The 25,593-nt window shown below is 50.1% G+C and overlaps 1 protein-coding gene across 2 annotated transcripts in view; it reads left to right on the forward strand.

Moving 5' to 3' along the window:
- The window catches only part of FSTL1 (follistatin like 1), a 57,037-nt gene extending 34,494 nt beyond the window's left edge, over window positions 1–22,543 (forward strand). For both annotated transcript variants that reach the window (XM_014957194.1, XM_014957193.1), the window contains exons 2-10: window positions 6,963–7,067; window positions 8,303–8,432; window positions 10,209–10,241; window positions 11,854–11,984; window positions 14,741–14,859; window positions 15,642–15,754; window positions 16,968–17,078; window positions 18,955–19,052; window positions 19,316–22,543. In XM_014957194.1, the coding sequence (XP_014812680.1) occupies window positions 6,963–7,067; window positions 8,303–8,432; window positions 10,209–10,241; window positions 11,854–11,984; window positions 14,741–14,859; window positions 15,642–15,754; window positions 16,968–17,078; window positions 18,955–19,052; window positions 19,316–19,360 (885 nt within the window). In that variant the 3' untranslated portion in view covers window positions 19,361–22,543. The remainder of the gene's footprint in view (window positions 1–6,962; window positions 7,068–8,302; window positions 8,433–10,208; window positions 10,242–11,853; window positions 11,985–14,740; window positions 14,860–15,641; window positions 15,755–16,967; window positions 17,079–18,954; window positions 19,053–19,315) is intronic.
- The last annotated feature ends 3,050 nt before the right edge of the window (window positions 22,544–25,593 follow it).

A 25,593-nucleotide genomic window follows, 5' to 3' on the forward strand; every position in this document is an offset into this window, starting at 1 on the left:
GTTAGGATTTGGGGGAGGAGGAATCCTGAAGTTTTAATGGCGCTGGACCCCTGTGCATCCAGCGCAGACCTCATGCTGACACCCTTCAAATAGGATATTGTTAGGATTGGAAAAATTGTCAAATGTGTCTGGTCACAGTGCCCTAGGGAATCAAGCGCTGGTTCAGACTTTGCCTCACAAACATCTTTTTTCCTTTTCAAAACGAACTAGTTTGGGGACAGTCTGTTTCCAAACTGTCTGAGCTGCCCGTTGACACCTTTGCTGATCTGAGCTGCAGTACATGGAGGGTCCTTCTCTGGAGGTACTCAAAACCTGCCTGGATGCATTCCTGTCCAGCCTGCTCTAGAAGAACATGCTTTGGCAGGGGGGTTGGACTAGATGATCTCCGAAGGTTCCTTCCAACCCCTACTATTCTGTGATTCTGTGACATGTACCATGTGCCTCCCAGAGACAGAGGGGGTGGTGGTAGCTTCAGAGGGCGCCACTTTAGGACTGGATAACACCAGACCTGAGGAAGGGTACAGCTGGGTCTTGATGTGACCTTGCAGCAGTGGGTTCAGCAACCTCTGATGGCGGGTTTCCTTCCAGCGTAGAGGATATGGATCACTCCACAGCCTGCTGTGCCATCTTAACAGTGATGATTTGCTAGGAGGCAGGTTTGCAGGTTTTATTGGAGAGCTGAACCGGAAATCAGACATGGTTCAATCCACACACACTGGGCTTATCTCCACCTTATCTTTGACAACTGAAAATCCAACCTTCAAAGTCAGACTTTATAATTTGTGTGGGGTTTCTTCCAGAGCCTGCAGATGTCCTGAGGCAATAGCCCTAAGGAAGAGAAATCGCAGTGTTCGCCTTACTTATCTATTTATGGCAAGCCCAGCGTCGGGGGTGCCTGCTTGTTTCACACTAGCCTGCTCGGTTTACGCTGCTGCCAAATTTCCACCCCGTCACACCAGAGTGTTAGAGGATCCAGGGAGCTGCCGCAGGAATTAGGTCAGGTTTGCAGAGAGGGACAGGCTCTTTGCTTGTTGGTCACAAACTGGAACAACGGGAGAAACGTGCTGGCAGAGCCGGTGGCACAAATGACCCGAGGTGACAGGCTGCCTGTGCGTGCCCTCCAGCCAACGTGGGATCTGCTCTCCCTGGACCTCTGGAGGAGGGCACGCTGCTGAAAGAGCTGTTTTGCCTGGAGGCACACTTGGGTAATGGGATGAAACGCACAAGCCAAATGTTTTCTTGGTGCTATCACTGTACAGGAGTTGCTATGAGTTTTCCTGACCCCCTCCCTGAGCTGCTGTGCTGCCCGGCTCTCTTTTTTTTGGATGTTGCAGCACAATGCGGCCCTTCTCCCTCCCAGCCCCACAACAGGAGAGGAGAGAGATTTGGGAGTCCGGAGACATGGCTTCTGGTCTCAACTTTCTGTATCATTGACCTGATGCCTTGTGTCTCCAGATCTTTCTGCGTGAAGAAAACACTGCCAAGACAACAGCTGAATGAAGTGCTGGTTTCGTGGCTGGATGTTGAGTTGGTTTAGAAATTGTGCAGGCAGCACTGTTTACAGGTGGCACCTCGGCGTGTTCGGAGAGCCCTTATATCCCTACTTCTGTGTCAGTTGTGGCAGGGAACAGGCAAAAGGTATGTGGATGGGAAGACACAGGGAGGACTGGCTGAAATATGGAGCAGAAAAGGTCATTTCTCCCTGTGTGCGTGGAAGGAGTCTATTGTGAGTTGTACTGATTGTATCTGAAACCTCCTTCCCAGCTTTTGCTGCTGCCTTCCCTGAGGTGTGAGAATCTGTGCAAGTCTTGCAACCCCAGGCATCATTTTGGTGCCCTTCAGTTTTGCCTTGTCTGTGTAGTACTCAACTTTGTATGATACCTGGGATTGCCTCCTGGAGGAGCTTTCAGGGCTACAGCTCTAGAGCACTTTGATTTTCCTCGCACATCAGGCAGGGCAAAAATACGAAGCCCTGATTTTACAGCAAACAGCACAGAGCATTATGTGAGGGATGTAGTCATTATATGGATTTCCATAAACCGATGCCAAAAGAGGTAAAAGACCTACAGTCGCTGCTGATAGCAGAAAAGCTTTTTACTTGTGTCAGTAGGAGCAGGACGGCAGGTAGTATTTCTCCAGTGGAGCGTGGGCTGCTGAGAAAAAGACTTTTGAGCTCTCCAAGAGGAGATTTTGTCTGGAAGGATGTGCAGAAAGCAAAAAGCGATCCGAGGGGTTCTTTTCAGGCACGTTAACTCCCCACCTTGTCGCAGGGTGGTCTCCCTGCTCGTTTCCCAGAGCCTGCATGATGGCAGAGATCCCTGCTCCTGCCTTCGGGCAGTGGGGCACCATGGACGTGCAGCTACTTGCACAGCTCTTCTCTGCAGGTGGAAGCTGATTCTTCCTTACAGAGGTGTCCTGTCCCTGAACTGTTACTGGTTTCAGGCTTTCACAGGCTAGTTGGGGAAGTCTCCGTGTTTTGCAGACACCGGGGTGTTTTCCTGCCGTCCCACCAGCAGGGTCCAGGCACGGCAGCTGGCAGGAGCGTGGGACCTCCTGTGCAGACCCGCTCGTGGCACCGTGTGTTGGCACGTCCAGCCACACCGGGGTCCCGGACATCCGGGCTCAGGCAGGGGCTCGGAAATGCTCCCGACATCTGCGCTTACGCTGGGTTGGGGGTCCAGCTCCTCGGCGCCGGTTGCTGCTAGAGATGAGAAACAGCCCTTCCTAATTTTAGCTCTCCACCTTGAGGCCTCCCGTTGCCGGTTGCCATGGCGATCCCTCACCGCCGGCTATGCCGCCAGCTTTCTCACCCTCGGGTGCCTTGGAAATGTCTCTTTTTCTTCTCCTTGCTCCCCAGGAAGCAACAGCCTGAGCAACAGGCTCGCTGCGCTGTCAGCTCAGGTCTTCTGCTTGGCACTTGCCTGTTTGCGTGCAAGAACTCCTCATCCATGGGATTACGCCTCCTGGCTCCCCGAAAGTGGTGTGTGTTCCTGTCCCCGTTCGACAGGCCAAGCTACGTGTACACAAAGCTGATGCTGCCTGGTTGCCCCGAGTTTCTGGCCCATGAGCCACGGTGAACACCTTTCTCCATGGTCTTTGCCCAAGAAGGTGTCTGGGGAGGTTGTGCCCTTGTGGAGGTGAGGAGCCAGGAGTGCCCCCGTGCCATGGCAGATGCTCCAGGCACTCCTGCCCTGGCTTTGTGCTCACTGCCTTTACACCTTCCCGCTCTGGGCAGCAGAGGGGTAATTAAAATCATTGCCCAAACAGAGGGAGCTCAGGCACCTCACCCGAGGCAGAATTGAGGAACTTGTCACGGCTTGTGGTGTAAATGCCACCGCACAGCAATTAATAACGACTCTCTGCCCTTTCCCTTCCGCCTGCCCGGGTGCGCAGTGCACAGGGTGAGTGACACTGCCCCAGCCCACCGTGACAGAAAAGGCAGTGGCAGCTCACAGGGAGGAAGCAGTGTAGCAACCACGATTCCAGCCCCCAAATCCCGAAATTAATTTAAGAGCAACAGCATTGAAACACCGTGGAGTCTTTTTGTGTGTGTGACCTTGAATTTAAACCTTTGCAGCTCATACTTTCAAGCTTTTACGTGGTAGGTGTGAGGACAAGCTCTTTAATATTGAAGTGGCAGCTGCCATCCCTGCTTACTCATGTGACTCCAGCAGATGGAGCTTTGTAAAGAGCAAACATGACAAGGTCCAAGGTAAGATCAGAATATCTATCACAAGAAACTAGTTTGGCTCGTGGCATCTGGGAGGGCGGCAGAGAATCATGAGTGAAGGTTATAAAGCCTCATTCGCACTGTACCAGTCTATTCATCCTCTGCCACACTCACAATTACACACAGAAGACTCAGGTATTTGCCAGAAAGGTGGCCAGGAGCTGCTAGAGAGAACTCCCACTCTATGGTATTGTGAAGCACCTTATTGCTGTGAGGGCATACCAGGCTGTGGTGGTGGCAATTGCTAACTTAATCTGTATGCAGGCTGGCAGAGGAAAGTGTCTTCTGGCTCTTGCAGGAGCTGAAGGCAGGATCTGCCAGTGCAGGGGTGGGGTAGATGTTAGATAGGAGAGGTGATGCCTGGCCGAGGAAGGAGTTGAGGGCCTTCAGGGATTTTGGGAAGGGGAGCATATGAGTAGGAGGAGCTATGGTTTGTAGGTTGTAGATGGACAAAGTGTGGTTTGTGGGGTGAACGTTGCAAGGATGGGGGACACAGGGAGCTGAGGGATCTGGGGTGGAAGCTGAGAGGTGCTTTCACTAAAGGTGGAGCAAGCACCCAGCCTGGTAGCTCCTGCCATGGCTGCTGCTGGTGGGAGGGAGGATGAGCAAGCTGAGGCTGAGAAACCCTGTGCCAGAGTGAGAAGGCAGACAGGCCAGCAGAGCAGCTCGATTCCTTTCTTTCTCTAGCAAATCCCTGGGGTGGAGGCAGCCGTGCCGGGACATGGCAACCAGCTCTGACCCACTGCCAGCCTCGAACAGCTTAAAACAACAACAAAGAAGCAACCACCAAACCATCTTGCTTTGATTATTAAGAAAAATGAGAACAACGTGGCTCTCTAGCCTGGCAGGAGGCAGGTTGTCCTCAGAGGCTGTTCTGGCAGTGTCACCCTGCCAGCATCCCCTCCCTGGGTCCCGGTGGGAGAGCTGCGGGATGGCTCCTGGACTCAGGCACTGCAGGGGAGGGAGCTGGAGCCAGGACAGTCGCATTGCGGGCCTGGTTTCCAGCGAGCTGGCGAGGGGAGAGGAGTCTTGCAATGCCATCTCAGCCCAGGAGGCCAGAGCCAGGTTTGGCATGGGTGGGCACAGCCCGGAGCTTGCTGCTGGCAGTCCTGGCAGGCCATGGGTGAGGAGAGGCAGAGTACTGCCATCTATTGCCAGGCACCTGGACTACAGACCTTGGTGGGGGCATTTCAAAGCTGTGTCTAGCTCTATTTTTTCCTGGTTTTTGGGTCGGTGAGGGGGTGGGCATGTTGTTTGAAACCGTTTAAATACATCATCTCTTAGGTGCCTACAGTGCATTTTGGGTAAGCCCAAGCCAGACTCCAACCTGGGAGAATTTGTTTTTCCTTTGTCCTTTCTGCAAAATGAGTTATTCTTCCTTCTCAGCCTAAAGTTGTGTGAGGTTGCTTTGTGCGGTGAAGCACTTGTCTTTCTCCATCCCACCCCAAAAGCGCCTAGATTGTTTACCCCAGCCCTCCACCAGAAGACAGCTAAGAAGAGGTGGATGCAGCAGAAGGGGCAGAGTGTCTTTCATAGCTCAGGAGCCATATGTGAAAGGAGAACGAAGGGGCAGAGGGAGGATAACAAACTGTCTTCATGGGGTGAGCAGGCCTGGGACATGGTGTGTGTTTCTGAGCTAAGACTGGTGTGTCCGAGTACTATATTTTTATTTTACAGGGTAAGCAGCAAGATAGGAACATTTGCAAAGAGTAAGAAAGGTGTTTGTCCCTATGCAAACCTGGAGGGAATCCTGCAGTGCTTTGAAAAGACCTTCTTGGGCTTGATGACTGTGCAGTAGGCCAGCAGACAAAACACTCTGAAGACCAGGGCAAAGTCATTCATAAAATGAACTGGCTGTCACTATGGGCTGTTCAGTAAAGACAACTCACTGTGAAATTGTGATTTAAAAGCAAGACAAAAAAAAAAAAGCACATGATAAAGAAGCAATAGGAGAAAAAAAATGTGCGCTCAGCATTCGTTACTAAATGTATCAATAATGCTTGCTCCTCAGTCAAATTCTGCCACTTTTTGATCACCTACTTTCAAAAGTATATGGTGGGGGTACAAATATACCACAAATGAGCAGAGGTTAAGAATAATATTCAGATGAGAGGGTAAAAAAGCCCTTGTGTACTAGAGAGAAGGTAAATCACAGCTGATGTGATTTACCTATCCCGCTGACTATTTTACATTCCTCAGTTTTCTGTCTCTGATATAAAACTGTTGAGAAAGCCAGTTGTTTGGCCTGAACCAAATACTTTACTTCCAGGTGGAAAATGTTGGATGAAATGAGTCACGAAGGAAAGTAATGACAAAGCAGAGAATTAAACCAGGGTCTCCAAAGTCTGAATCCCTGGAAAAGTCTTCTCTTTTAAAAATGTAAAGAAAAAAAGACATTAAACTGATAAAAGTAAATTGTGGCTTTATTGAAAACATAATTAACCTGTGGAAATCTTCCCTGCTAGATGTCAGCAGTTTGAGAAGAACACAGTGGGACTCAAAAAAAAAAAAAGGGTTTGACAGTTACGTGAACAACAAGAATACTTGTGATGACTTTGGCTAGGAAAAAAACTGTAAAGTGTATAAATTGTGCTGCAGGGCATAAGTCAACTGCTGGCTGTCAGGGACCAGGAAGAAATTTTCTTTGTGAGAAGGTTACTGTATAATTATCTATGACAGTGTCTCTTCCTTTGAAGTGTTTAATCTTGACCAGCGAAGGCAAGATAATGGGTCACGTAGTTTTTTGAAGTTTTTTTTGTGACAGGGGCATTATCTGGTGCCTGATGGCGATTTCTTCTGCCTGTTTGGTATCTCACCTTTCTCCAGGGTTATGTTCAACTTCTTAAACATCTCAAGCAGACATTTGTGCACCCTACCCTCTACGAAAAAAATTTTGAAGACAGCAGTCCTTGGCATGAGCAAATTATTCTTGCCAGTTGTGCTAGACTTTCTCTTGCTCATGTTTGCTCCAGTTCTCCTAGGTGATTTTCCAGGGATGACCTCAAGGAAGCCCTCTATTGCTGGGGCTGTAGCCCTAGCTCTTGTGTCTGCTGCTGGTTATCGTCTGAGCTGTCTCATCTATTGCAGTCATGTCTCTCTTGTTCCGTGATCTGTGCCTCACTGCCTTGGTGCTCTTGGTCTGGTCTAGAAGTTAAATGTGTTATTTTTTTAAAGCTACCGTTCTGCTCTTCTGAGTAACTGCATTTTGTGTCTTTTACTTTGTATCTTGCAGGAAGAGCCGAGGAGCAAATCCAAGATCTGTGCCAATGTTTTCTGTGGAGCCGGGCGGGAGTGTGCGGTGACAGAGAAGGGAGAGCCAACTTGCCTCTGCATTGAGGTAGGAGGGTGGCACAGCTGCTGCCTCTGTGATGGACATTGCCAATAGCCCCCTTGGCTTTGGTTGTTGGAAGGATCCCATGATGGGATGAGGCTACAACTGTTTCGGAGCAGCTGCAACTTCACAGTGGCTCTTCAAACAGCAGGGCCTTTCCCAGTGTGGTGTGGGGGAAGAGCCCTACGGGGTAGATATTGTGTGGGGCTTGCAGCTGTGCTACTCGCACAGCTGCCTAGGGTCTTTACATGCACAGGAGACTTGGCTGGAGGTCTTCTGTTGTGAAAGCCCAGTAGGGTATTGATAGGCAGCTGGCTTTGGAGGGCACTATAGGGAATGGTCTGCAAGCTCCAAGACAGCCTGCCCTCACTGGCATCTTGTTTGAGGAGGTTACAAGCACCCTACTAAAAATCAGCTTTTGTAAAATGGAAGTAATTGTGGTAGAGTGCTGTGAGGATGAATAGCTCCATCCAGCAGGGAGCCGGAAATGATTAGAAGAGCCTTTCCCAGCTGTAGAGACACAGTGTCTCCTTACTCTGCTCTGCCCTTTGCTTTCAAACCGTTCCTGCCTGGCTCCTGAGAATGGGCATGTGGCTCTTTGTTCCCACTTCCCTCAGAGCCTGCGGCTCTCACGTGGCCAGCCTGGGCACTGGAGAGTGAAACGTCCTGTTAGCAGAGAGTCTGTCACTCTGGGTAGGCTTGGCCAGATTGGAAGGGACACAAGAAAGAAGCCCGCAGCCTGGAGAGTGGCACTGGTGGACTCTCCCTCTGCTGTAGGCTGTGCTGTTTGCTGGAGGCTGATGGCTTATTCTACATTGCAGTTGCAGAAAGGTACAGCAGAGTCTACAGAGAGATGTAACAGAGCTGAGCAAGCAGAGGTGCACAGAAGAGAGTCGTAGAAACACCTCCAGGCAGGCACATCCATGGCATATAGAGCAGCAGTTGCAGGATTACACTCAATATTTATGCTGGGCACTGATTTCTGTGCTGGCCTGTGCTTTCAGGAAGGCTCCTGTCATGGTGGTGGTGGTGACAGAGGCTGGGATAAAGGGAAGCCTTTGAACCCACACACTTTTCTGTGCAGGTTTTTCTGGGATGCTGATGGGTGAGCACAGCCTGCTCCAAGCACTCTTGGGCCAAGAGGGCTTCTGTTGAACCAGGCTGATGCTAGGACTCACCTACTTCCCTCTAGCTGTCCTAAAGAGGCAGGTAAAATACTGTCTTCTCTGGCTCTCTCACAGAAATGCAAACCTCATAAGAGACCAGTGTGTGGTAGCAATGGCAAGACGTACCTGAACCACTGTGAGCTGCACCGTGATGCCTGCCTCACTGGCTCCAAGATCCAGGTGGATTACGACGGCCACTGTAAAGGTAACCCTGTGTCAGGGAGTGCTGAGGGCTGATTAGCCTCTAAGGTGGGGGGAGCTGGGAGCCACGTGTGATAACGAGGCAAGGCAGAGGTCTCACCAGCCAGGACCCTGTCCCATAGTTGCTGAGCGAGCTAACAGGGCAAGCTGAGGAACAACAGCCAGGTTCAACCAAGAATCTAGATCCACGAGGCAAGTTTGTGGGGATGAAGTAGGCTTGAAGTTTAGCCATGAATTCAAGTCAGGATCAGGTCCAGTGATGGTAACCAGAGTCACACACAGGCCTGTAATTGCCAGACAAGTCTGTAGTGATGCAGTCTATAACAGTCTGAGATATAGGTGGGAAGACATTCACTAGGTCAGGGCCTAGATGGACAGGATCTGTGGCAAGTACAGGAATGGTTGCAACAGAGCTTGAGACAGGTATACCTACAACATAATCCCAGGTGAGGAAGGACTAAGTTCTGAGGCGTCAGCTGAAGTGGGCTAATCACAGAATCTTCTAGGTTGGAAGGGACCTTAAAGATCATCTTGTCCAACCGTCAACTTAACTGACAAAAATAGACACCCGCACAACAAACAAGAAGCATCACCATCACTAAACCATACCTCCCAGCACTACATCAACCTGTCTTTTGAACACCTCCAGGGATGGTGCCTCAACCACCTCCCTGGGCAGCCCATTCCAATGTCTGATAACCCCTTCAGGGAAAAAATTTTTCCTAATATCCAGCCTGAACCTCCCCTGGCATAACTTGAGGCCATTTCCTCTCGTCCTGTCGCCCGTGACTTGGGTAGAGAGTGTGAATGGAGGCCCTAGGTGAGGTTGGCAGGGCCAATTAAGGCCCTCGTTAGTGCACTGAGGGCCCTACCACTTTGCCTGTCTTGGGTTCTTGGATCTGTTGTCTCCCTGGCTTGGTAGGAGGAGGGCACTTAGGAGAGCAGGGCAACTATTTGCTCCTGCCTGCCTCTCGGTCTACCTGCTGAGGAAAGGTCAGACTCTCAGGATAAACCCCCAAAGCCCATACTACTATCCAAGTTCATAAGGGACCTCAAGAACTTTAGGAGCAAGGATTTCACCTCAGTGGTGGGGCCGTTTGACTCACCCCCACGCTTTGGGGGTCCTGAATGAGAGGTACCTCTGTGAAAAGAACTGTTCCAAGACTGAACAGGTGACAAAGGAAAAATAGCACAGGCCCAAACTATCTGACCTCCTTTGCTGCTTGAGAAAAACCTCTGCCAGAACCACATGTAACCTGTCGCTAAGAAGTGACTCAGAATCACAGGATCTAGTCCAACCCCTTTGGTCAAACACGGTCACCTAGAATAAGTTGCCCATGACTGTGTCTAGTCCAGGGTTTTGAGTATCTCCAAGGATGGAGACTCCACAACCTCTTTTGCCAGCTTGTTCCAGTGTTCAGCCAGCCTTGCAGTAAAAAAGCATTCAAGTGGAATTTCCTGTGTTTAAATATGTGCCTATTGCCTCTTGCCCTGTCAGTGGACAATATGGAGAAGAATCTGGCTCAGTCTTCTTCATTCCCTCCCATCAGATTCATAAATATTGATGATGTCGCCCCTGAGCCTTCTCTTCTTCAGGTGAAAGAGTCCTCAGCCTCCCCTCAGGTGACACGTTCCAGTCCCTTAGTCATCCATGTGGCCCTTGTGTTTCCAAAGGCTCCCAGCTTCCTCTGCTCTTGCCCAAGCGGCACTCAGGGTGGGAAGGGATTTGTATTTCTTCATGTTGTGTCAGAAATATCCTCTTCTGTCTTTCCATCAACAGAGAAGAAGTCTGAGAATCCAGCTGCGAGTCCAGGTAAGAGGCCATCTCCTTGCATGGCTGAAGCCTCTGTGTGTATCTGAGAAGAGATGTGGGGAGGAAGGGCTGCTGTGGGAATTGAACAGCTCTGTGTAAAAGTGATACCTCTGCGCTGGCTGTTGCAGTCTGAGTTGGTAAATCAGTAGAAATATGATTGCCCAGCTCTTTACTCCTTGGTAACCTTTCAGAGCTCATACATCTCCTGAGCTCTGCACTATGCTGGCATGTCTCAGGGACTCTAAGCATGTACAAGGTGCAATGAAACCTAGTTTGCTCCCAGGGACACAAGCTGCATTCACCACCCAGACTGAAGGAAGAGACACTCTTTTGGGTAGTTCATTGAGGATCTAAGACACGATAACTGTGGAGCTGTTGCCCTCAACTCTGAGGGTGCTCTTTTGAAAGGAGACTATGCAAGACTGCTTCAGGAGTGATTAACTGATGGGTGCGGGGGCGGCACTAGGTAATGAATGGGGCATTGCCTGGGGGAGTCAGGAGGTGTAGCTGAACCACCTCTCCCATGAGCCAACAAATCTCTTTGATCCCCTGTGCCTGGTTTCTCCATTTATGCGCTGCCTTGTGTACTTAAGACTAAGGATTTTGGGGACATGGCCTGTGCTTCATCGGGGGACCCTTTTCCCATCCGTGGCCTCTAATTGCTGGAGCTGTATAATTGTCATCTTCAGCTTCCTAGGACAGATGAGAGCAAACCCAAGTACAAACTTAAGGGAAAGGACCATGTTCTGGACATGGCTACCACCTCAAAGCAGTTTCAAGGAAGTTGAAAATTAAACATGCAGAAACTGTCGGTCTGGTTGTGATTGTAGTCACTGGATTCAGAAGGAGATCCTTAGTGTGTGTAAGTGACACAAATGCACACTAATTCCCCTTCTGGTTCCATTGGCCTCTGAGCAGGTGGGACAACTTAGAGAAGCCAGAAGATCTAGGCTTTCAGTTTTGCTTTGGAATACATGCTTCAGTATTAGCACACAAGATGATATCCACCTAGAGGAACTTGTGACTCTAGAGAGCACTGCAAACAATCCCAACTTGACCCTCTCTCATTTCCAATCAGGGTGGGCAAGTTAGGGCTTTGAAGAAATGAAATCTGAGATACTAGGCCCCTGAGATGCTAGGCCCCTAGGGAGAGCATGGTGGAAAGGCTTGCTCAGTTTAGTCTTCACCCTTGCAGAAGATGGAAGTTTTGGTACTTGAGGGCTAACAGCTGAATGCCTGTTCTGCATGGCATCGGGAACCCTGGGGACATTGTCAGTCACCTTCCTCCCTCAGTCTGGGGACTCTTCACACCAAGATGAGTCTGCCCCGTATGGCTCTTCCACAAGCTTTGGGACCTGAAAGGCAGAATGGGTTTGGGAGGAGTGTTGTTTTCTGGCCTTGCCACATGGTGTCACCCACAGCCCATCTGCTGCTCAGCACATGGCACCTCCGCCTCTGCTTTGATATGGCCGTTGCACATCTCCAAGGACTAAGGGGCCTGCAAACTGCTCTCAGGGCTGTCTGGCTGGTTTTTGTTTCCTCTGTGGTCTTCCTGCCAACTTTATTTCTCTCATCCTTGCCTTTTCTCCTACTGCTCCTTCTCCTATGGCAGTTGTCTGCTACCAATCGGACAGAGATGAGCTCCGTCGCCGTGTCATCCAGTGGCTGGAAGCTGAGATTATCCCAGATGGCTGGTTTTCCAAGGGCAGCAACTACAGTGAAGTCCTGGACAAGTATTTCAAGGCAAGTGGAGCAGCACCCGCTTCAGAGGCCACAGAATGTTTCTTGCCCTGTCGCTGCAAAGCAGCTGCCATGCCCCCACCCAAGAGGGTCCAGTGTGTGATGGGCCTGTCGAGCTGGGAGCCTGGGAGGTCTGGTATGTCCTACAGCGTGATGGCCACCTGCAGCAGCTGCTGACAGAGCCACAGACACAGCTATGGGACAGCCCAGACCTGGAGCATCCCTGGGGATCTGACCTGCCCTGGGGAAAAGGAGGAGAGCAGGCCAAGTGTGACTGGCAGGGGAGAGAAGAACTGATCTCAGGGGACAAAAGAGAGCTAGAAGAAAAAAGGTGGGTGAAAGGCCTGCAAATGCAGGTAAAAGGAGCAGGAAGCTGGGGCAGAGGCTGCTGGTCCTTTGTTCTAGACAGTCACAAGGCCATGTTGTGATGGATATAGGGGACACTTGAGGGCTTCAAGGGGAATATTTGCTTGCAAAGAGTATGGCCAGTTGTGGCCGAGAGCTGGCAGTTCCCTAGTGCTCTGCAGAGAGAGGAGCTGCCCGTGAGTCTTGCAATCATCCCTTCTCCCTGCCCATGTGTCCCTGAGCCCTTCCCCACCCCCTCTTGATCACAGGCTTCTCCCATGCTCCTGCCACATGCACTGCTGGCTCCCTCCCCCTCACGCCCGGCTCCTGATAAAGACTTCAAAGCGTTCAGGATGGAGCTGAAGGAGCAGGTGGGGAAAGGGGGAGAGCGTTTAAATCATAAGCTGTTGACAGCGAGAGATTAATGGTGCCTGACAGGAGTTAGCGCTGCGAGCAAATTTGCCATGGCAATGGCACCCCCTGGTGAGACAGAGGAGCTGGTCTCCCCGCGCTCCAGAGAGCATCTTTGCCTTTGTAGCCATTAATGTGGCTCCGTCTGTGGAAACCTACTTGTGTCCCACTGCCTCGGGCACCCCCGCCGGCAGCTGCCAGCACCCCAAAGCTGCGGTGTCCTGCAGAGTGGAGCTGCTCGGTCCCTCCCCCTTGCAAGCCTGCTGTCCCCAGATGTCTTCACAGAGAGTCTCCCCAGGTCATGGGTTTTGCTGAAATGCATGAGCCAGCCACTGGCTTGCTCCACTGCCGTGTCACAGCCCAGTCACCCCTGCTGGCCCCTGGTGAAGTCCCATGGCCACAGCTCAGAGGCAGATAGCCTCATATTCTCTTTATTGTGTGTCCCCCCCCAGCTTTTTCTGCAGCACTGATCCCAGGAACAAGTGAGTGAATGTTTCTGTGACAAAGCCATACCTTTTCTCAGACCAAAAGGGGAATTTCCTCCTCTGACGGGTGGTAATCCACCGTATCAACAACTCCTAAAGCTTTGAAAGACTTTTAAAGCGGAATTCAAAGCTTGGAGCACCCTGGGACAAATCCAGGCAAAGCAAACTAAGTGAGTTCAGGCACACACAAATGAGGATCTGCTGTCGATGGAGGAATTCTGCAGTGCCCAGCCCTGGGGCTCTGCGCTCCCTCCCTTCAGCTGTCCTGATTCCTGCCTTGCAGGTAGTAAACACTGGAGATGAGATGAAGCATTTCCCATTTTTCCTTGATGAAGAGGTCTGTAGATGTGGCGTTCAGCAGTTTAACTCCTGGGAGCCTGACTTGGATGGATCACTGGGGTGTGGGTTGTCTGGCAAACAGGCCATGACCTTGAAGGGTGTTATTTCAAGAGGAGTGAGTGAGGCCTGTAGCGGGGAGCTGCCTTGTTTTGGAGAGTCTCTGGGGGAACACATAAATGCAGAGCATAGCACTGAAAGGCAAGAAAACTGGCTAAATTGAGTCCGGGTCGTTAAAGGGAACTGTGGCCACTTCCACAAAAAAATAGTGGGACAAGAGGCTTCCAAGTCTTGTAGAAGTTGAAACACGTTAGTGGAGCAGTTATGCACAGGCTACAGCCTGCAGAGTCATTTTCCTAGCCCTACAGGTTTCTCCTGAACCACATAGAGGTAACAGCAGGCAGTGTCTCTTCCAGCATTCCTGGAAGCAGTGCACGAGGAGACCTGCCCCGAGTCACACAGCAGAAGTCAGCCAGCAGCGGTCTGCCTGCAGAATTCATTTTCCCCTCCCTGCAATGCAGCTGTCTCTGAGGAGGCCCAGCAGTTCCTGCTGAGTTCCCAGCACTGTGATATGACATCTCCAAACAGGAAGGCAAAATGCAATTACTTCTTTGGGAGTACAGCCAGGATTTCGGGGCTAAAAATCCTGCTCTTCAATGCCAGGAGTCCTGTCAGGACCTTAAGAAGTTGGTGGCAAGGGGTTGTGCTGTTGCATTAAATTGTTCTTTCTTTGGGATCAGGAGAAAATTGCTTCCTGTGATTTTCCCTTTTGTCACTGTCACAGTCCAGGCACAGCTTTCGACTTACACGTATTGGAAAACTGACACCTCCTTGAATGCAACTGGTTTGCTTTAAGGCAGGAGGTATATAAGAAGGCTAAGAGCTGGCTGGAACAAAGAGAAGAAACGGGGTTAGAGCCATAAATCAAGCAGCAGGAGGTGAATGAGAGGCAGTGTAGCTTATCGGTGAGAACAAGGGTAGGATCCTGTTTGCCAGTTCTGATGCTAGTGTGGATATGTTGCTGCTTTCCTCTGAGCTTCTGTTCCTTGTGCAAAGCAGGGATGATGCAACCTGTTTCACGAAAGCTTCAGAAATGTTAAGTAGCTGTGGAAGAGGGAGAAGGAAAGGGTACCCTGAACTGATAAATCAGTCCCTCTCACATCTGCCCATCTTTCCCTACAGAGCTTTGACGATGGCGATTCTCGCTTGGACTCCACTGAATTCCTGAAGTTTGTAGAGCAGAATGAGACTGCTGTCAACATCACCACCTACATGGACCAGGAGACCAACAAGCTGCTCAGGTGGGCAGTGAACAGGAGAGTGAACAGAGAAGGGGGCGTGAAAATCCACTCGTGGAAAATACCAGTTAGGGCTTGCTCTAACAAAGATAGCTGTGTATGAAGTGGCTTCTCACTTAATTAGGTGTGAACACCACCAAATGGAAGAGTGCCACCTCTACCCTTCATGTTAGGCAGGTATTCCAACCCTCTTTTGACTTAAATCTAGTAGGTGTGCAGGCAAAAGGTGAGTTGGGTGACAGAAAATGTGTCTTCTTTTTTTATTTCCTAACAAATTGGCTTCCAGTGGACCTTACTCACCTTTTGCCTGAAAGCTAGATCCAGTGCAAGGAATATGGTGGGAAGACACAGCCCACGGGGAGCCCGCAGTTAGATCTGGTACAAGCATTGCATGAAAATGTAATTTGAAAGGTTTCCCTTTTTCTGTGTGTGTGTCACTGTGCAGGAGACGATGAGGAGAACAGGCTGCTTGTTGTTAAGCTGTGCTTGCATCTTTACATGTGTGACAGCATGTAGACCCTGGAAACAGGGTCCTGTTCCTGCTCTTCTTCTGAATATCCCCCCACTTCCCAACCCTTTGCCAGACATGGAGTATTTTGTGCCTGTTTTTCTTTTGTTTGCATTCAGTGAGTTTCCTTACAGAAACCACTTCCTAGTTATTACTGGTTTTACTCAGAGCCTTCCTAGTTGTTACTGGTTTTACTTGTCTGTACTCTGAAGCCAGTAGGGTGGGGACCAGCCTGGTACAGCCCTGTGCAGAACTATGCCTCTCTGTTTCCTTTCAGGGGACTCTGCGTAGATGCCCTCATCGAGCTGTCAGATGAAAATGCTGACTGGAAGCTCAGCTTCAATGAATTTCTCAAGTGCCTCAGCCCATCCTTCAACCCACCAGAGAAAAGTAGGAGCTCTTCACTTTTACTGGGGAACCAGACGGGTTCTGGGAAGGGAGGAAAGAAAAGACACCAGCTTTGGGCCAGACATCAGATGTTGTAACTCCACTCCCCGAGATAATGTTGATAAATGCTTGTCTGCCATCCAGCATCACCCCTTGTCCCCCTATTGTCAAAAGTACTCTTTTTTTCTATCCCAGAGCTCCCACAGCTCTTGTGATGAAAAAGGTTTGGATTTTAGAAGCAAGGGCATGGGTCGGATGGATATGGTATGTTGGAAGGTCAAGGCATATATTTAACAGTGTGGAGATAAATCATGTGAGGAGTTCACTTCTGGATAACTTGGGAAAGTTAGACCAGACCAAAGTCCTGCTATGCTCTGCCTTTCACACAGAGACCCTCCCTGCTGAACTTCTCAAAGTTCACTATCCTTCCAAATCCTGCTTCGTGCTACAGTTCACGTGGAAGCAGCTTACTGCTCTGCTGACCTGGCTTGCTTGGCCATTCATCTAATTGTCTCCTCGGGGGGTGCCAGTCCAAAGGTGCCGGATTTCCATCCCGCTGCGATGGCACAGAGGAGCAGACAGAGGCTGTGCTTCTCAGGGAATACTAAGTTGAACTCTCTGTTGCTTGTTTCAGTGGGAAGCTGGGGATGCTGCACCTCCCCTTGAAAATGTGATCAACTGGTTTTCACTTAACACCATATGGGGCCTTGAATGCTTTGGGGGCCTCAACTTAAATATGTAATTGAGTTGTGAGAAGAAATGTGAGCTGAAATGAGACATCTTTTTTTTTTTGTCCCTTCCCTTCTTTTCTCAGGGGAACAGCAAACGCACATATCATTTCCCCAACTTCTCCCCACCTGAAACAGGAATTGTTTCAGAGTAACCAAAACTTTCACTTGGTGGCTTCTATGTATAACAGATTGGGAAATTCAAACAAATCCACTATTGAGATTTCATTTGGAATTGAGAAATTGAAATGCGTTCTTTTGAAGAAGCAAAGTGAAGTGTTTGGCTTTCCCATATTATTTTTTGCCTGATTTTACGCATCAAATTCAGCATGAATATTTTAGTTATTATGAATCTTTTGGTGGTTAGTGGAAAGAAGACCTCCAACCAAAACCTTGTACCTCTTCTCTCTTGGGGCATCTCCAAAGTATGTTGTCTTTAGCCTGTTTGCACTCTCACAACCACTGCCCATTTTTTTGTGCCTCCCTAGAGTGTGCCCTGGAAGATGAAACCTACGAGGATGGAGCAGAGACCCAGGTGGAGTGCAACCGCTGCGTCTGTGCCTGTGGCAACTGGGTGTGCACTGCAATGACGTGCGAGGGTCTGTATGCTCTCCAGACAATTTTTTTTTTTAATTTGATTGTGTACAAAAGGGACTTTTGCTTCCTGTCTTTCTGAGGGCAGCAGCTGTCCAGATTACGTTTCTCTCCAGCTTTTGCTCCGCTTCTCTATGGGTTATTTCTGCCTCACCCTCTGATTCAGACATTGGAATGGGCTGCCCAGGGAGGTGGTTGAGGCACCATCCCTGGAGGTGTTCAAAAGACAGGTTGATGTAGTGCTGGGAGGTATGGTTTAGTGATGGTGATGCTTCTTGTTTGTTGTGTGGGTGTCTATTTTTGTCAGTTAGGTTGACGGTTGGACAAGATGATCTTTAAGGTCTCTTCCAACCTAGAAGATTCTGTGATTCTCCATGTTGGCCAAACCCAAGCTGGTTCTGTTCTAGAGGTCAGAAAGGGTGTGACTGAGTTGGGGGCAATGCAGCTGGGGTTTGTAGTTTGGATTTGGTGTAATGAGAATTCAGCACCAAACCTTCCAGACCAGAGCTACTCTGCATCCAGCTGGTTTGGGGCGTTCACAGACTAAAGAGGTCACTGTCTGCAGCCTTACACGTAGGTGTGAGCATCTCAGCTTTCCTGTACGTCCATCAGTATCCTCGCTCTATCTGTAGTCACAGTATCTGTTCAACAGGAGATAAGGTCCTGTCTTGCCCCAGAGAGGAGATAGAAGACTTCGTCCAGTAATGCCAAGGAAGCACTTTAGCTTCTTGCCATAAAAGCTGTAGAAGGAGAAGAAAATAATGGTGATGGAGATGAAGGGAGGTGGTATTCATAGTAAGGCAGGGTTGTTGGTCTGTTCTTCCTCTGGAAGGCCCTTTCTAAGCTTTCACAGCCATGTTACAATTGTGAGAAGTCACAGCGGGGTTGTGAACACAGGCTCTCCGTTTCCAGCTTTCCCCTGCCTTGAGAAATGTATGGGTCCTTTTCAAGGAGCCATGTCCCCCTCCCAGCACTGCACTGCGTTTTTCTGGCCACCTTCCCCAGAAAGCAGGCCTTTGCTTGAGCTTTGTTTTCAGTGCTGTGTGAGGGCTGTACGTTAGTTCAGGTCTGTAGCCAGTAGCTTGGGCAGAATAGGAGAGAGGGGAAGAGCAACAAGTACGTATAGAATTTCTTTAATGTTTATCTGGCCATCTGCAGCACAGGCTTCGGGGTCACCTCAGCTCAGGCTTGGCTGTGGCAGCAGGAAGTCACCTCAGAAAAGATAACTGTAATACTAATAGAGCTGCCAGAGGAGCTGTGAGGAGGTGTCAGAGGTTGAGCAGCCCAATGAGAGACTTTTTGCTGCCTCTCCAGAAACAAATTTCAAAGTTGCTATGCAACACCTGGTTTTGCTGCCTGTTTTGTTCCCTGCATCCGTGGCAGAAGCATGCAATGGGACAGCAATTCCTTCACTTTCTGTCCGTGTCAGAGTAGCAGAGGGGTTAGAGGCTATTGTTAGAGGAGTAATGAAACCAGAGAATTAAATCAGGTACATCAGCAAGTTGCATCTCCACTTGGTGAAATTACCTCTTCCTTAGGCATCACTTATTGTACTTGAGCTTCCATTTATTCACTACAAGAGGCCAAGAAGTTTGAACTAATTATAGGTGTTTCTTTTAAAGAATAGGCAGCCTCTTCCTTGTAGTTTTATTTTTTATCATGTGGGAGGGAGAGATGGGGACGAACTGGGTGCCTGGGTTCTGAAGTCCCAGGCAGCCACAAGGCCCGTTTTCTTTCTAAGAAGCCAACCCTTCATCCAGCAAAGTGTTCCTAAGCTGAGGCATGCTGTGGCCGACCTGCCTCTTTTTGTTCTGTGTGGTTCAGCCTCTGAAATTTGTATTCCCCATTTGTGATAATGCTGGACTCCATTTCTGTTTGCAGGGAAGAATGAGAAGGTGCCTGCTCAGAGACAGCGACCTGATCAAGACTTGACTGAGGAGGAGCTGGCTAGATACGTTCAGGAACTGCAGAAGCATCAGGTTAGCATGAGGCTGGGCAGGTCTGCTTGCACTAAGTCTTTCCTGGCCAGAGGAGTTTCCTCTGCTTCTGTGACTTGGAGACTTCTGGTAGAAGAGGTAGCACAGTGAAAGGGGGATCCCTGTTGCCTGCAAGGACAAATAAAGGTGTGGGGCTTTGAGATATAAGCCAGTGTTGGCACTGCTTGTGGGTGAACCAAAGGCTTCAGGGCAGTGCTCATTCCTTTGTCAGTGCAGAGGTTCACTTTTGTGTCCTCTTTCTCTAGGAGACGGCTGAGAAGACCAAGAGAATGAGCACCAAGGAGATGTAAGGGGCCTCCACACCGGAGGAGCCCAGGAGGATGGGCGCAACCTGCCACCCTGTCCTCCAGTGCTGATCTCAGTATGCACAAGTGTCTGCTACAGTTGCCCAGTCACAGATATTTACATTGTATAGCGATGGGTTATTTGTTTTGTAATACACAGAGAATGGGGCCAGGAAAGGGGAGCAGAGCCCACCTGTTCAGGGAGCTTCATTGCTGGGGCCTTGGAAGGCTGGGAGGGACTTAGAGCAGCCTCTGGGACCCTTTCCCAGAGCAGACAGCTGCTCTCTCCAAGAGTTAACAGGGATTTCTTGTTCCCCTGGATCTTGGGGAAAGGATGGAGGTCAGTGCTGGAGAGAAAAAGGGGTCTTCAATTGATAAAATTGTCAGCACCGGCCATGGCTGCAGAAATACAGGCCCAGCAGTTTTGTGGCTGAGCACGTGTGCTGCAGGGCGTCATTAGCCAAAGACCTTGCCCTGCTTACCCTCCCCTTTGGGTCGAGCTCCTCAAAGCTGGTCAGCCTGGTGTGACACCTGGAAGTCGTGGTGCCATGCTGCTGGCATGAGGCCGGCACATTCCTCCTTGCTTTCCACTGGACTGTCCCCAGCAGCTCCTCCAGTACATTGTGGGCTCCAACACAACATGGTTCCTTTTGACCTCATCTCACTCTTACTCTCCCTGCCCCTTCCTTAGAGGTGCTATCATATTTTTTCCTTATCACATTCACATGCTGACTCCCCCTTTTGTTTTGTTTTGTTGTTTTTTTTAATACTTTTATTTCCTATGGTAGTAATTCAGCTTTTGTATGTTTTGTAGCTCTAGATCTTTCAAGAAAACCCAGCCCATGGGTTTTTGTTACTGACAGTGCTGTAATGCCCATGCACAGTTTGTACCGCACTGCGCTCAGCCACCACAAACACCACAAGCAACTTGTGAGTCCTGCACTACAGGGTATTTCTCAATGGGGGATGGCAATGTCCCTCATAGGAAGAAGAGGCAGGGCTGGATGTAATTAGTTTCACCAGGCACAGATTGACACTGCAGTTCTCTCTAGCTCTTGCTCCCTTACCTAGCATTGACCATGTGCTCAAAGTCTGGGCTCATGCCTCTCTAAATCACCCAGAGGGAAGTGCCAAGTAGTCTAGAGACAGAGAACCAGGCAGTCCCACTAGTAGGGGATTTTAAAAGGCTTAACTCTTTGGAAGAGGAGTTTAGTTGGAGTCTGGGCTGTTAGCCACCATCTTGGGCTTTCCATCTCCCTCTGGGGTGAGGCAGCAGCATTATTCTTTGATTCCAGGGCTGAGTTTGGAGTCAGGGCTGGAAGCCTCATTACTGGCCTGTTTCACAGTGTCTTTGATCAGACCATCTTTGACCATTCTCACATCCCCCTTCATGGGTCGTTTTTGTCTGACCTGTTTCTCAGAGCATTGGTCCTCAATAGAAATGAAATGCTCTTTTGTTGACAATCATCTCTGTAGCCTCAAGCCCAGCTGATTTCCTCCTGTGGTTGTCAAATGTATTTTATTCACTCAACACACCTGAATGTCCTGTTTCTGTGTTCCCTTCGTGCCTCTGCTGTGCATCCGAAGCAGTTGGATGCACTGTGAGTTGAGATGGCTGCTTGTGATTTCCATCTTCCTGTTTGTGAGCAACTTCAGCAGTTGTTTCCAGGTGTCTTGCAGTCCCTAGTGCTTACTCAAGTGAAATCTGCAAAAGCATATTCTGCTTGAGTGAAGATCAGCAGGACTTTTGTCCCAACCTTCCTCTTTCTGCACAGTGCTTTCCTTGGAGCAGAAGAATGAGCTGGTACCTAGCAAGAGTAGGGAAAGAATAAAGCTTGGTCCTTCCTGGAGTCTTGCCCATGGGCCAGATCTGTTAAAGGCTGGCTGGTCTTTGAGCTGTTTTCCTGATGTGAACCCAGAGGACTTGCATTGATTTTGGCACAGTGCCATGTTTCCACTGAAAATCATAATCTACCCCACCATGCTTGGAGGCTTTGGCATAATAAATACAGAAGGAGGCTGGTTCTTTTCCCATGAAGGTCTGGCTTTGAGAAGCTGTCGCACGTGAAGGTGAGGGAAATGAGGACAATGCTACACTGGGATGGAGTCATTCTTTGTGTTCTGGTGGCACTGGAGTAAGTGGTTGGTGGAACAGGAGTACCTGTTAACCGTACCCTCCCCCGTCCCCAACAGTATGAGCAGAACAGTGTTGTGTGCTGGATCTGGAGTCACAGGAACATTGTTAGTAAATGTCTTGCTTTATCCCGACCCTGCTCTGAAAGGTAGTTCGTGCCTCCCAGCTCACTTCCTTCCAGCTTGGATCATTAAAGTGCCTTAGAGAAAACACAACAGCTTGCCTTAAAGGCTTTCCCTGGATGGGGATAACATCTTAGTGTCCAGTCAGGAGAATCTCCAACTGGGAGAACCAGAGCCTGTGCAGGAAGGGGAGGCCAATCCACGGCTGAAGGTCTTCTGTAGGCTGCGTTATGCGATACGTTCTCCTGTCCCCTTCCTGTCTCCTGTGGACGTGAGGTCTGCAAGGATGGCTGCTGGGGACAGCTGGAGAGGTGGGTGCTGGCAGTTGAGGTTTACAGAGCTGGTGCTTGCACAGAAGGCAGAGGGATGGGCTGCCATCTCAGGCAAGGCAAGCTGAGCTCTCCGACAAGCCATAGGACATCTCCTAGGACACCCTGCAGCAGCGGGGTAGGAGTGGGGTGAACATGCCTCCATGGAAAGGGGTGCCACGCAACTGTGGAGGGTGATGCTGGTTCTAAGGGCTATGGTACCCAAAGGGGACTGAAACATCTGGCCTCCCCACACCGAGGGGAAGGGTGGCCGCTCGGTGAGCCATGCCCAGACTGCACACCCCACAGCAGGCTTCTACAGGGTGTCTTGGCTGCTGGGGAAGGAGGTGCTGAATTCCAGCTGTTGCCCTCTGGGACAATTGCTGTACAGACTGCAAGGGGCAGGGAAGGCTTTTTTTTTTTTTTTTTCTCCCCGAAAAGCCAAATTTAAGCAACAAACAAAAAAGTCCCACTTCTCCCTCTATATTCCCTCCTGTACGTGTGTGAAATTTATCAGTATTCTGTAGGTTTCCTTAGTGCACTTATTTTACTTGATTTTGTAATTTTTTGAAGCAGAGGGGTTTGGATATTACTGCCAAATAAATGAAACAAAATTTAAAAAATAGCACGTGTTCTGTTTTATTTCTCACAAGCCCCATTCCTCGCTTTTCCACAAAATAATCAGCTGTGGCATTCCCTGCCCATTGGCTGCTCAACTGTGAAGCGGGTCTGCTTTTTTACTTCTCATTTCTGCTGCTAGAATTTCCCAGGATTTTATAAAAGGAACGAAAGGAAGTGTCAGCCACGAATTTAGCTAGATGGCACTATAAATACTTTGCCTTGTGCAGCGTGTGTACTTACCGAAGTGAAAGGACTGGGGGGTGAGAGAGAGGGAGAGCAGGAAGGCTGCTGCCCGCCTCCAGCAGAGGCCTGGCAAAAAACAACCTGCCTGATTATGGAGCTAAGTGCATCTGAGCATTAACGAGTTCCTGCACTGCATGCACTTGATCACTTCACAGTTCTCCAGCACTCTTAATGTTCAAACTAAAAACTACGCTATTGAAGTGGTTGATCAAGAACTGAACTGCACCGTTAAGGCATTTATTAACTTTAATTCTGAAGATGGGAACAAACTAATCATAAGGCTGAGTTCTTAAAAAAACTGAAGCAGTTCACAGGACACAACTTCGGAAGAGCACAGGCTTAAAGCATGGCAGGAGATGAGCAAAATCCAGATGACCTTACTCCTGTGCTTATATAAAACCTCCCACAAACTGTCATGATCCACCTGAAACAGCACAACCTTTATAGAGTGGGCAAAATTATATGGAAAAGAAATAACTACGGGTATAGTGGTCTGCTCTTACACAGCTATCTCTGAGTTCACCTCAGGGTTTGTATCTGTGAATCCATACATAGAGACTTAAAAAAACAAACATGTCCAACGGAAGGTGACCTGTTCATTCCCACCCACTACGGCACACGCTTTCTTGAAGGTTGGGCACAGCCTTGACAACTCCCTGCTCTTGGAAAGGATTCTCTCCCTTCAAAATAATTGCAGTGGTAAAATCATAGGAGCACCAAAGGAAGGACGAGGGGGCCAAGCATTTTGTCCACAGCATTCTAGACACCTTCGAACTCAGCATCATTAGGGCTTCACTCGGTTTTAAACTCTTGGCTGGTACAAGCCAACCATGGTTTGTTTGTAGTTCTTCCACTCTAAGCTGACAGAGACTTTTGTGTATATGAAGCGATTTAAGGGGGTGGGAGAATCCTGCTCCCCTCTTTCTGGTTCCTCTGTACATCACGAGGAAGCAAAACTGTTTCTGAAGCCCAGGCTTTGTCAGGGCAACAGTTCCCTTGGGCTATGAATCTTCTTGTCATCCCATATTGCTGCTGCGTCTTCCAATGGGTGGTTACTGTGTACATCACCATTAACCCATGTCCACAGGGCAATTAACTGAAATCACGAATCTCAGCTTGCCCATTTGTATACAATGCAACCTGGGCCAGCTCCCTATCGACCTGTAACCTGCATCAGGCCTCCTTGCCTGGCAGATTGGTTTCAGTGCTGTGGATCATAGAATCATAGAATCGTTCAGGTTGGAAGAGACCCTTGGGATCATCGAGTCCAACCATCTACCCTACTCCACAAAGTCCTCCCCTACACCATATTCCTCAGTACCGCATCTAAACGTCCCTTAAACACATCCAGGGATGGTGACTCCACCACCTCCCTGGGCAGCCTGTTCCAATGCCCTATCACTCTTTCGGTGAAAAATTCTTTCCTAATGTTCAATCTAAACCTACCCTGTTGGAGCTTGAAGCCGTTCCCTCTCGTTCTGTCATTAATTACCTTGGAGAAGAGACCAGCACCAACCTCTCTACAGTGTCCTTTCACGAAGTTGTAGAGAGTGATGAGGTCTCCCCTCAGCCTCCTCTTCCTCATACTAAACAGTCCCAGCTCTTTCAGCTGTTCTTCATATGATTTGTTCTCCAGGCCCTTCACTAGTTTTGTTGCCCTCCTCTGCACTCGCTCCAGCATCTCCATATCTCTCTTGTATTGAGGTGCCCAAAACTGGACACAATACTCAAGGTGTGGCCTCACCAGTGCTGAGTACAGGGGCACAATCACCTCCCTACTTCTGCTGGTCACGGTTATTTCTAATACAAGCCAGAATGCCAGGATTAACAAGGCCAGGCTGGATGGGGCTTTGAGCAACCTGGTCTACTGAGAGATGTCCCTGCCCAAGGCAAGGGGGTTGGAACTCCATGATCTTTTAAGGTCCCTTCCAACCCAAACCATTCTGTGACTGTACGGTAACTCTTAGCCATGCCCTAGCTCAAGACTGAAGGGATCTTCTCACATCCAGGCGAGGAGACTACCCCAAGGTACTTCTGGGGAGGCTCCTGTGCTGGTGCCCCACCAGCAGCAGGTCTGCGAGGGCCACAGCAGACAAACCCCTGGGCCAAAACCCCACCGAGGGCCACAGCAGACAAACCCCGGGGCCAAACCCCCACCGACTGCCAAGGCCGGGGACACCACAGCCCACCGTGAGAGACACCACTCCCGCTGAGGGAGGCCTTGGGACAGACAGCGCCTTTCCTCCGGGGCCTGAGGGTGCCTGGAAAGGCCCGGAGGAAGGTTATTTCTTAATTTGTCGATTAGAGGGACTCAGAGCTTCAGCGAGCCCGGTGTAAAAGGCTGTGGAGGGGGAAGGAGCCGTTTCCAGCCCCCCCCCCCCCCCCCCCCCCCCCGCCCGGCTGTAACGGTAATCCCCGGAGGGGGGGTGAGTAACGGTCCCACCGGGGCACTAACGGCACCTCGTCCGCCGGCGGCGGTGATGGCGGGGGGATCCTCCTCCCCACGGGCGCTGCCCCCTACGGCCCCACCTCCCTCCTATGCTCGTTCCGGGGCCGCGGAGAAGCTGGCCTCTCCCCGCCGCCCTCCGCGGGGCGCCCCGCAACCTGCATAACGCGCGCTCGACACCCCCCCTTCTTCCTCCGCGTCCCTCAGGGGCCGCTCTCGCCCCTCCCGCCCGGGATCGAGCATGGGGGCAGCCCGTGCGGGCAGCGGAGGGAGGTGGCGGCGGGGGCTATTCAGATTCCGGGGCGGGGCAGAGCGGGGGCGGGGCCAGGCCCGGGAGCTCCCGGGGTGACGCAAGGGCGGCGGCG

This window comes from Calidris pugnax, unplaced genomic scaffold (genome assembly GCF_001431845.1).
Source record: "Calidris pugnax isolate Ruff unplaced genomic scaffold, ASM143184v1 scaffold225, whole genome shotgun sequence".
NCBI classification, from domain to species: domain Eukaryota; kingdom Metazoa; phylum Chordata; class Aves; order Charadriiformes; family Scolopacidae; genus Calidris; species Calidris pugnax.